The sequence below is a fragment of the Antechinus flavipes genome, chromosome 4 (genome assembly GCF_016432865.1).
Source record: "Antechinus flavipes isolate AdamAnt ecotype Samford, QLD, Australia chromosome 4, AdamAnt_v2, whole genome shotgun sequence".
Taxonomy (NCBI): Eukaryota; Metazoa; Chordata; class Mammalia; order Dasyuromorphia; family Dasyuridae; genus Antechinus; species Antechinus flavipes.
This window is the reverse complement of record NC_067401.1, coordinates 88511524-88523764: the sequence shown is the minus strand read 5'-3', so window position 1 is coordinate 88523764 and position 12241 is coordinate 88511524. Positions and strand designations below refer to the sequence as shown.

Sequence of the window (12241 nt, the reverse complement as noted above, 5' to 3'; positions counted from 1 at the left end):
CTTTACATCATCCTTGCTCCTACTTGGCACTTATAATCTTTTTTGATCTTGGTGAACAACTGTCTTTTACTTTACAGACTAGCAATCCCATATGTAGAATCAGAAAATTTTTAGAGTTGATGAGGTCTTGACTTCATCAAAGCTAAATCTCACCTGTTTTCAACAACACAGGCAATTATTTAGCCTTTGCTCAAATACCTCAAGCTCTTATAGCTATCCACTCCATTTTTGTTTTAAAATTCTTGCTTCTGTTGTTTTTCTTATTACTTATTACTAGCTCTGCCCTCTGAGACCAAGAAGTGTCAATCCAGTCTTTCTATGTGAACATTTTCCAAATGTTTGCAAATTATAATCATAGCATCTCTTAAGTCTTTTCTTCTCTAAGCTAGATATTTCCATTTCTTCTTGTTTTCCCCCTATAGAATGTTGTTTCAAGTCCATTTATGATCCTGGTTATCCTCCTCTAAATTAGTTCTAGAGTTTAAGTGGACTCCTTAATATGTAAAAGCAAGCATTGAACAAAATATTTAGGCCAAAGTAGACTACAGAGAGACTGTTACCTCCCTTGTTCTCAGTGACAAATTAAGCAATTTGAGGCCTTTATTTAGCCACTTTCAAAAGCTATTAATACTATTCTATTTATAACATTAAAAAAACTGTACATTTATAAATTCAAAATTAGACATAAAAATTCCAATGTTGGACTAGACCCTTGATTTTATTTACATATGGAATTTCTTAGGAGTGGGGGGAAGCTTTCACTAAAGTTAAGCTATCACCTCCACTGCAATTTATAATTGTAGAAAGTTACCTATAGCATTGAGAGGTTAAATGATGTGAGCAGAATTGCACAACCAGTATTAGTTAAAGGCAGAACTTGAACTCTAGTCTTAGCTTTGGAATTAGCTCCTCTTCTACTGGGCTACACTGGCTCTGACACAGCAAGTTAATACTGATTAGAAATTTAGTGAAATATCCAACATACATGTAATAGGGGTCTGGAAAGTTCATTTAGGAGTGAGGGTAATGAAACAGGGGCTTATTAAGCACCTACTTTGTGTTAGGCAATAAGCTAAGCACCCGATGTTATAATATTATCTGATTTGAACCTCACAACAACCTGTGAAATAGATACTATTGCTATATCCTTTTTACAATTGGGGAAACTGAGGCAGACAAATTAAGGAATTTGCCTAGCATCACACATGGAGTTAAATATTTGAGGCTAGATTTGAGTTCAGGTTTCCCTGACTCTGGATCCAATACTCTATTCATTTAGCATCTACCCAACTTTCTCATCCTTTATCATTAAATAATGTCTGGTTAACATAAAATCCAGATGTTGAATACTTTTTAAAAAGTTACACATTTTTCTTTGGTTTAGGCTCTCTTTAATGATCAAATCCTGGGAACTACTGGTAAAACACCAAAGTCCACAAAAATTGTCAGTAGTTAGAATGGGTGCTTGCCCTTAGCAAGAAGGAACAACAAGATAAACTAGAGTTAACACACAATCTCAGGTACAGTGACCCACACGACCTTTGAAATCCCTGTCTACTCCATGATTCAAAGGTGTCATAAGCAAACAAGGGTCATTACTGACAGGTCATGAAGTAAGTATGCTACTCTCTGGTCAATAAATGTGGCCAACATCAGGGACAAAAGAAATTTCCAAAGTGGCTCAGGAAAGAAGCCATAGATTTGACAGTATTTGTTCACTGCCATGCTTCAGACTTTGCAATGGCCTTTATCTGCTCTGTTCATGTGCTGAGCAATCTTCAAATTCACTAAATTAGCAGGCATATTGCAGCATGTAAAATAACAGATTAAAACCTCCACTGTACTGTAAGACTCATTAATTTTCAGTTCTTCACAAGTCTTTATGAACTATGTTAATCCATTATGGAGATTCCTAGGGTAAGTTCTATATCACCTACCAATTGCATAATATATCTCATTATGTTTTTATTAATGTAGTATAAGACCACATTAAGCTTTCAAATTAACTCATAAAGAATTTGGCTGACCTTGTCTTTGCCCTGATATAGCTAGACAGCTAGGTAGTACAGTGAATAGAAAAATGGACCTGGAATCAGGAAGATGTAAGTTAAAATGCATCCTCAGAGACTTACTGTGTAACCCCAATTCAATTAAACTTAATTTCCTCAACTGTAAAATGGGGATAATAACAGCATCTACATCATAAGGCTGTTGTGAGGATTAGAACAGATAATATCTGTAAAGAATTTAGCACAGTTTCTGGCACATAGTAGGCACTTATATAAATGCTTATTCCCTCCCTTCCTGCTCAGAAATTTTCAGTGTCTTCCAGTGTTCCTTTGGGAGATAGAAACTCCTCAGCTTGTCTTCTAAGGACCTCCATAATTTGGTGCTTATGTGTCTTTTCTTGTTGTTCAGTTGTTTTGTTTATAGATTTCCATTTGGGGTTTTCTTGGCAAAGTTACTGGAGTGTTGTCATTTCCTTCTCCAGCTCATTTTACAAATAAGGAAACTGAGGCAAATAGGGTTAATGACTCGCCCGAGGTCACATAGCTAGATTGTATCTAAGACCAGATTTGAACTCAGGAAAATGAGTCTTCCTGATTCCAACCCTCCACCTACTTTCTTTACAGTTTGATCTAGTTTAATCATTCTAGCATTTTGATATATTTTTAGGGGCAGCTAGGTGGCATAGTGGGTAGAGAACCAGCTCTGAAGTCAGGAGGACCTAACTTCAAATTCGATCTCAGACACTTTAACACATTCTAGCTGTGTGATCCTGGGCAAGTCACTTAACCCCAATTGCCTCAGCAAAAAAGAAAAAAAAAAGAAAGAAAAGAAAAAATATATATTCATACAAATTCTGTTAACAAACACATTAAATATCATTTTCAGCTATAAATAAGTAACAATGCTTTGCATGTAATCATATGTCATTGATGAAAAATATCAAACAGAATCCAGTCAAAAACAGAGCTTTGTGCAAACCAACATTAATCTATTAGTCTTTGGGTGTGGTCACTTAATCTATTAAGAATATTTTGAATCTGAGCTTTTACTGTCTGTGCACATCTTTGAACAAATAATATAACATCTCCGGGTCTCATTTTCCTCATGTGTAAAATACAAGTGTTGGATTGGGTGAGCTTTAAAGTTCCTCACAACTCTAAATCCTAGAATCTGATGAGTTATGCTTTCACCTTGCCCACATTTTTCCATCTTGCAAGCTGACCTCTAAGACCAAAAAGATCAAAATCTATGACCTAAAGCAGTATGATTTATTCAAATTCTTTTTTTTTATTAAGGACTTCTATTATGTATAGTTTGAACTACGTGGCTCTTGATACCACTTTCCTGTGAGGCTTTTTTTTTTTATAAGCTTCTGTGAGTTATTTGTGTTTTGTACATTTGAAGAGGGAGAAGGTAAAATAAAAGATAGCCTAAGAAAGTTATTGATAGACGGGAGAATGTTCAAAGATAAGCAAACAGCATGATGAAAGCCTGACCATAACTCCTTGTCATATGAGGAACAGTTGAAGAAATTAGCACTGGATATATTTCACCTGAAGAATGAAAGATTCACAGGAAACATAATATCATTTTTCAAGTATTTGAAGCCAGAATTAGATGATTCAGAAACAGGAACAAAAGGTAGAAGCTGTAGAATTTTTTCTTTGAACAATTTAAGCTATACTAAAAGGACAGGCTGCCTTAAGAAGTGGGAATTTCCCTGTTTTTAGAGTCTGAACAAAGATAGGATGATCACTTGTCAAGTGGTGATTCTTTTCAAATATTTGTTTAATAGATTGACAATGAGATCTTTTCTGACTTTCACATTATATAATTCAATAGTTCTATCTATCCTTTCCATAGAATTTCCTTATCTTGAAGGCCAATTACCTGTTAAAAAGGAAAATGAGTTAACCAAGCATAAATTGTTCTTAAAGAACCTACAAAAAGACAGTGCAATTTAATGAAAAGAGGGAAATTTACATCTATTTAACTCCTTCCGTGCGCTAGACACTGTGCTAAGAAATTTACAAATATTCCATTTGATTGTCTCAACAAGCCTGAGAGGTAGCTGCTATTATATCCATCTTATAGTTGAAGAAATTGAGTCCTACAAAAGTTAAGTGACTTACTCAGGTTTACTCAATTCATAAACATTTGAGACCAGATTTGAACCCAGGATTACTTAACTTCAAATCTAGCACTCAATCCCCTGTCTTTCGTAATTATCTAATGGAAAGAATACTGGACTTTAAGTCAGGGAGGATATGGATTTGAATCTTATTAAGTCATTTAACTGTGTCACATTTTTCATCTATAATATGTAGATAGTAATGTTTACATGACATCTCACAGGGTTGTTGTGAAATTCCTCTTTTTGAAAATATTTGCTTCCATTCTAGCAGCGCAACTCTTATTGTCCACTGATCATCAAATATCATTACAGTTGTTTAGTGATCCCCCCTATAAATTCTTTCATTGCCCTGCATCCTATGCTCTATTCTCTTATCAGCTCTGATTTGCCATCATCGTTCTGCAGGTAACTTCTGGATCTAGACATCCAACTCCACCCTTTCCTCTGAGCTCCAGGGTCTCATCACCTGTTGGAAATTTCAATCTGATTGTCTTAGACATCTCAAAATCTCCAAAACTGAACTCATTATCTTTCCCCTTCCCCAACTGGACAAACCCCAAGTTCTTTCAATTTCCCTTATTTCTGTGAAAGCATGATCCCTACTCTCACCCCACCCCCTAAAGAAGAAGAAATGGCAGGAAAGGGAAGAACAAGAGGACTTTGAATCAGATAAATCCAATAGGCAAAGCATCAAATGGTATTTGCTTATCTTAGGGAAAGATAGGATGAAGCAACTGAAAACCCAAAGCAAATATTGGACTTGATGTTAGAAAATCTTAATTTCAATTCTAGCTCTGATGGAGGTTAGAGATTCATTCCCCACTTGTAAAAGGAGGATAATCATTGCATTTTCTCCCTTCCAGAGCTGTTATGAAGAAAGCATTTGTAAATAATAATTATGTAATTATGATCTAATATTAGGATATCTTGGCAAGGGTAACCAAAGTAGCCTTAAAATAGGCCAAGAGAGAAGCCACATAACATTTATGTTTGTATCTAAGTTTGCTCTATTTTTGTTTTGTTTTGTTGCTCTAAGTTTGTATCTATTGTTTGCTCCTAAGTCATGTGGTTGTGTCTAGAGAAGTACCTGTAAAAATTAAAGTTTACAAAAACCAAAATTAGTGGATAATTGCTCTGCAAAAGTATTCATTATATAATTCCTTTGAAATATTTTTCATTTAAAATTATTTTCTTTTAAAAAATAAAAATTACAACCATTTTCCCACAACATACCTATTTTTCTGTCAACTAAGCTAATAATAATAGCATATTTCTATAATTCTTTGGTGTTTATAAAATTTATTGTTAACAACATCCTTGTGGGATAAGTAGTACAGGCATTATTATCTACATTTAACAGAAAAATAAACTAAGACCCAGACAAGACTAGAATTGCCCAGAGCCACAGAGTGAATAAAGATGGAAAATTCAATTTAAACCCTATGCTCCAATTTCAGCTCTCATGTCCTCTTCTCATTGTAATATATCATACATATATTATGGTATAACCATTGTAGCTTAAATCAGAGGTGTTAAAACACAAGGTGCATTGGCAACACTCTCAAGAGTGTCTTGAATCATATTAAAGGTAATTTGAATGACTTCCAGTGCCAAGATAGCAGAGGGAAGAAGGAACTCCCTGGAGCAACCCTCCCAAATTCCCTTCAATCTTGACCAATGTTTCAGAGAGCAGTTCTTTGGAGAAGGAAGGAATTTATGGCCAAAGAAGAATGAGGGAACATTATGAAATGCAAAATGGATAATTTTGATTACATTACATTAAAAAGGTTTTGTACAAAGTCAACATAGTCAAGATTAGAAGGGAAGCAGAAAGCTGGGGGGAAATTTTACAGCCATTGTTTCTGCTAACGGCCTCATTTCTAAAATGTATAGAAAACTGAATCAGATTTATAAGAATACAAATCATTCCCCAATCGATAAAATGACAAAAGGATATGAACAATTTTAATTTATTTTTTATTAAAGCTGTTTATTCTCAAAACATATGTATAGATAATTTTCAACATTCACTTTTGCAAAACCTTCCAAATTTTTTCTTCCTTCCTTCCACCATCTTTTCTAGATGGAAAGTAATCCAATATGTTAAAATGTGCAATTCTTCTATATATATTTCTACAATTATCATGATGCACAAGAAAAATCAGATCAAAAAGGGGAAAAAAGGAGAAAGAAAGTACAAGCAAACAATAAAAAGGGTGAAAATACTATGTTGTGATCCATAGTCAATACCCACAGTTCTCTCATTGGGTGCAGCTGTCTCTCTTCATCACAAGATCATAAGAACTGACCTGAATCACCTCCCTTTTGAAAAGAGCCGTGTCCATCAGAATCAATCATTGTGTAATCTTGCTGTTGCTGTGTACAATGTTTTCCTTGTTCTACTCACCTCACTTCGCGTCAGTTCATGTAAGTCTCTCCAGGCCTCTCTGGAATCATCCTGCTGATCATTTCTTATAGAACAAAAATATTCCATACCATTCATATATCATAACCTATTCAGCCATTCTCTAGCTGATGGGCAGCCATTCAGTTTCCAGTTTCTTGCCACTACAAAAAGGGCTGCTTCAAATATTTTTGCACATGTGGGTCCTTTTCTCTTTTTTATGATCTCTTTGGGATCTGCTGGGGCCCAGTAGAGACACTACTGGATCAAAAGGTATGCACAGTTTTATAGCTCTTTGGGCATAGTTCCAAATTGCTCTCCAGAATGATTGGATTAGTTCACAACTCCAACAATGTTGGAGTCCCAGTTTTCCCACATCCCCTTCAATATTCATCATTATCTTTTCCTGTCATTTTAGCCAATCTGAGAGGTATGTAGTAATACCTCAGAATTGTCTTAATTTGCATTTCTCTGATCAATAATGATTTAGAGCATTTTTTCATATGACTATAAAGGGTTTTACTTTATTCATATGAAAATTGTTCATTTCCTTTGACCATTTATCAATTGAAGAATGGCTTGAATTCTTATAAATTTGAATCAATTCTCTATATGTTTTAAAAATGAGACCTTTATCAGAACCCTTAGATGTAAAAAAATTTTCCCAGTTTATTTTTTTCCTTCTAATCTTGTCTGTATTGGTTTTGTTTGTTCAAAAAACTTTTAACTTATTACAATCAAAATTATCTATTTTGCATTCCATAATGTATTCTAATTCTTTGGCCACAAATTTCTTCCTTCTTTACAGATCTGAGAAGTAAACTATTCTTTGTTATTTTAATTTACTTATAATATTACTCTTTATGTTTAAATCATGAACCCATTTAGATCTTACCTTAGTATAGGATGTTAGGTATGAGTCAATGCCTAGTTTCTGCCACACTAATTTCTACTTTTCCCAACAATTTTTGTCAAATATTGAGTTCTTATCGCAGAAGCTGGAGTCTTTGGGTTTATCAAATTCTAGATTACTATAATCAATGACTGTTATGTAAGAAGTAATTTTTAGATGAGATTAAAGCCATCTATAGTCATATAAAATGCTCTAAATCATTATTGATTAAAAAATGTAAATCAAAACAACTCTGAGGTACCACCTGACGTCTATCAGATTGGCTAAGATGATAGAGAAAGATACTTATGAATGTTGGAGGATTTATGGGAAAACTGGAACAGCAATTCCTTGTTGGTAGAGTTGTGAACTAATCCAACAATTTTGTAGAGTAATATGGAACTATGCACAAAGGGCTATATAACTGTACATACTCTTTGATCCATCAGTATCACTACTGAGTCTGTATCCCAAAGAGATCATTAAAAAAGGACTAAGGACCTACATATGCAAAAATGTTTGTAGCAGCTTTTTTTGTGATGGCAAGGAATTGGAAATTGAATAAATGCCCATCAATTAGGGAATGGCTGAATAAGTTATATTATATGAATGTAATGGAATGTATTGTCATATAATAAATGATAAGCAGACTGATTTCAGAAAAACATGGGAAGACTTATATGAACTAATGCTGAATAAAGTGAATTAGAACCAGGAGAATATTATACATGGCAAGACTATGTGATGAACTATGATAGACTTAGATCTTCTTAGTAAGTGATGATGAACTATAATAGACTTACATTTTCTCATCAAAAGATTCAAGTCAATTACAATAGACTTGGGATGGAAAATAATATCCTTATCCAGAGAGAGAATAAGGAGACTGAATGTAGATTGAAACATACTATTTCACCTTTTTTTGTTTACTTTTGCTTTTTCATGGATTTTCCCATTTGTTTTGATTCATCTTTCACAATATGACAAATATGGAAATATGTTTTAAAGTACTGTATATGCATAACCTATTTCAGATAGCTTGTTCTCTTGGGGAGGAGTGAAGTAAGGAAGGGAGGGAGAAAAGAAAATTTGGAACTCAGATTCTTACCAAAATGGATGTTGAAAACTATCTTTACATGTAAATGGTTGAATTAAAAAAAATGCCTCAAAACTAATTTAGGAGCAGGGTGAAACAATTTATAGCAGAAAAGCTCTTTCTCACTGCGGTGGGGGTGGGAGTCTGGTAAAAGATCAACAGCAGCCAGGTGCACACCAGGTGGACAGTAGTCAGGCTTCAAGCCCCAGGGTAATCCTTCATGCTAACCAGCAGTTCCAGACCAATAGCACAGGAAAGCCCCATCCTTGTTGTTAACTAATAGCTAGATTCCATCCCCCAGAGCCAGCCAGCATCAAAACTCTGTTCCCAGTACTAGTCAATAACAAGACCCCATTCCTAGGGCTTACTGACAGAAAAGTCCCACCTCTATAGCAAGTCAGAAGCAAAGCTCCATCCCTGAGGCAGGCCAGCAACAAGATCCTACCCCCAAAGCAGATCAACAGAGAGTCCCTGCTCCCACAACAAGTCAATGGATAATCACCCCTCTCCCTGACCCACCAGTTCAAATTAGCAACTAGGCCCTGAGGTCCAGTGAAAGCCCCAAGAATCTTGGGACCCTGCAGAAGCAGAAGCCAATTCTCATGTAAAAGCACAGTCACAAAATTGACAGAAAAAAATAAGGCAAAAAAATAAGAAAATGGAATGACTATAGAAACTTACTATGGTGACAGGGAGGATCAAGGTATCCTTGATATTTAGAGACAAATTAAGGAGAGGACAACAGTACAAAATGATCACATGTGAAGCCCCAAAGAAAAATGGAAATTGGTCTCAGGCCCAAAAAGAACTGGAAAATTTTTTTAAAGGATTTTTAAAAAGCTATCTATATTCATATGGGAAAAAAATGCTCTAAATCACTACTGATTTAGTATATCCTCAGATTGGCTAAGATGACAGGACAATATAAAGATAAATGTTGGAGAGGATATGGGAAGAGAAGGACATTAATACACTATTAGTAGAGTTGTGAACTGATCCAACCATTCTGGAACTATGCCCAAAAGACTATAAAATTGTGCACTCTTTGATCTAACAATACCACTGTTAGGTCTATGTCCCAAAGAATTTTTTTTTTTAAGAAAAGAACCTATTTGTATGAAAATGTTTATAGCAGCTCTATTTGTGGTGGCAGAATTGTAAAATAAAGGAATTTCTATCAATTGGGGAAGGACTGAATAAGTTGTGATATATGATTGTAATGGAATATTATTATGTTATAAAAAAGTGATGAGCAGGATGACTTCAGAAAAACCTGGAAAGATTCACATGAAAGTAAAGTGAGTAGATCCAGGAGAAATTGCACAGAGTTAACAACAATATTGTGTGATTAAGAATTGTGAATGACTTAGTTATTCTTAGCAATTCAATGATCCAAGACAATCCCAAAGAACTAATGATGAAAAAATGTTATTTGCCTCCAAAGAGAGAACTGATGTCTGAATATAGACTGAAATATTGTTTTTCACTTTTTTGTTTCCTTTTTTGAGTCATCTTGCACAAAATAATTAATGTGTGGAAATGTTTTTAAAAGATTGTACATATATAATCTATATCAGATTGCTTACTCTCTGAGGGGAAGAGAAGGGGAAGAAGGGAAGGATATAATATGGAACTCAAAACATTTTAAAAAGTTAAAATTTGTTTCTACATGTAATTGGGGAAAGATCAAATATTACATATATAATATAATTGGGAAATATTTAACAAAATAAATAAAAATATAGTAGAGCATAGGTAATGTTAGCATGTGCTCTAACAATTCACTATGTGACATTTCTATTTGAATTTTACACCATTGGCTTGAATCACTACATACTATTATATAGAAACTAGATCAGTAAAGTCCATATTATATAGTCTGAAGCATTAGGAATATGAGTGTACATTTGATGCCTTTATATATTTTACAGGACCTAACACCATACCTCACATATAAAACACAATAAATATTTGTTGAACGATCAATTTTTTGTATCTCATGAATATTTTTAAACTCCCCAAAAGATCTGAGTGGATTCATACTACATATTGTCGGTATTGAATTATAAATCTTACATTAAATCAGAAAACTATGTCACTGCTTTTGTTAACTCAGATTGCCAACAGAGAGAGTTAGGTGAGAGAGCTCTGAGAAGATAGAGCTTAAACTCTTATCTGCATGTATGTTCCTATATCTCATGGATGATGAGTAAGGTAGATTGGCAAAAATGGATCAGACAGTCAACAAGTATTCATTAGGTGTTCCCTGTGTGGACTAAGTCCTAAGGATAGAAAGAAAGGAAAAATTCGCATTGTTAGCTCTCAAAAAACTTACTTTCTAATGGGGGATACAACATATAAATAGCTGTGATAGATACAGGGTAAGTGGAAAATAATCTCCGAAAGCAATGGAGAAGTCTGGGAAAGGTCTCCCTCATCAGGTGGAGTTGAGCTGAGCCTTGAAGAAAGTCAGGAAGAGGTGAGGAGAGAGAACATCTCATACATGGAGGGGCAGCCAAAGAAAAGACATTGAGTTAGGTGAAGAAATGTCATATGCAAGGAACAAAAGATTATTACTGTCAGTAGTTTGTACATTATATGAAGGGGAGTAAAGTATGAGATAACTGAAAAGGAAAGAAGAGGCTAGATTCTACAAGTTTTTAAAAGCCAATTGTTGTGATAAACTTAATTTTGATAATTTTAAAATTCTTAAGTCAAAAGTCTGTAGAAATATGAAAAAAAATCTTTCTTTTTAGGTAGGTGCATTAAACGCTTGCTTCCTTGCAAAGAGAGGTTTCCAAGTTGATGTCTATGAAGCCAGGGAAGGTAAGCAAAAAATCATGACTGTAATTATGATTCTTGACCTTGTCTATTTTTCTTGACTTCCTAAGTGAAAAGGAGAAAAAAAAGAACTGTTAAAAGGCTTTTAAATAAATTTCAAAAGTTTGTACATAATTAATAATACTAATATCTTGTTAGAGAAATTGTTGATTTCAAAAATTTCATTATGAATTAGCAAGCTTCCCCAATAACATTTTTAGTTTGCTGTCTGTGTATCATTTACATAGCCTGGAATTTGTTTCCTGTATCTTAGATATTCGAGTTGCAAAATTTGCCCGTGGAAGAAGTATTAATTTGGCTCTTTCTCATAGAGGACGTCAGGCTCTTAAAGCGGTTGGACTAGAAGACCAGGTTGGTTGTCTTCATTAGTTTCCCTAAAACTTTGTAGAATATAATTCTCTACTAAAATCCTCCTTTGTTGCCTCCTCATGGAGCAGAGGTGACTTTTCACTTATTCTTATATTCACCTGTGACAGAGAGTATAAACTTTGCTAACTTCTGCTGACTAATCATTATTATTGTTATTTATTAGTGATAGTAATGATAATACTAACTGGCATCCAGAACTTTGAGGACTGCAAAATGCTTTGCATGTGTTATGTCTTGGGGAAAAGCTAAAACAGTTTTGAGCCAGTGATGAAGATTTATGTCTGTTATTGAAGGGAAAGCCTAGTCAAATTGGTTAACTATCAATAAGGTCATTGATAATTAATTTTTCAGCTATAATTCTTAATGGGTCATCTAAGACCCATGAACATTGTCATCAGTATTGGTGGACAGAGAACTCAGAATGAGTCCTCAGAGTAATTTAAAAGGTAGAACATAACAACAACTAGTTATCTTTTAATATCACTGGATCTTATT

The 12241-nt window shown here is 34.3% G+C and overlaps 1 protein-coding gene across 2 annotated transcripts in view; it reads left to right on the top strand.

The window, feature by feature from the left end:
- Positions 1 to 12241, top strand: part of KMO (kynurenine 3-monooxygenase) — an 87993-nt gene that overhangs the window by 4687 nt on the left and 71065 nt on the right. For both annotated transcript variants that reach the window (XM_051993513.1, XM_051993512.1), the window contains exons 2-3: positions 11293 to 11362; positions 11631 to 11728. In XM_051993513.1, the coding sequence (XP_051849473.1) occupies positions 11293 to 11362; positions 11631 to 11728 (168 nt within the window). The remainder of the gene's footprint in view (positions 1 to 11292; positions 11363 to 11630; positions 11729 to 12241) is intronic.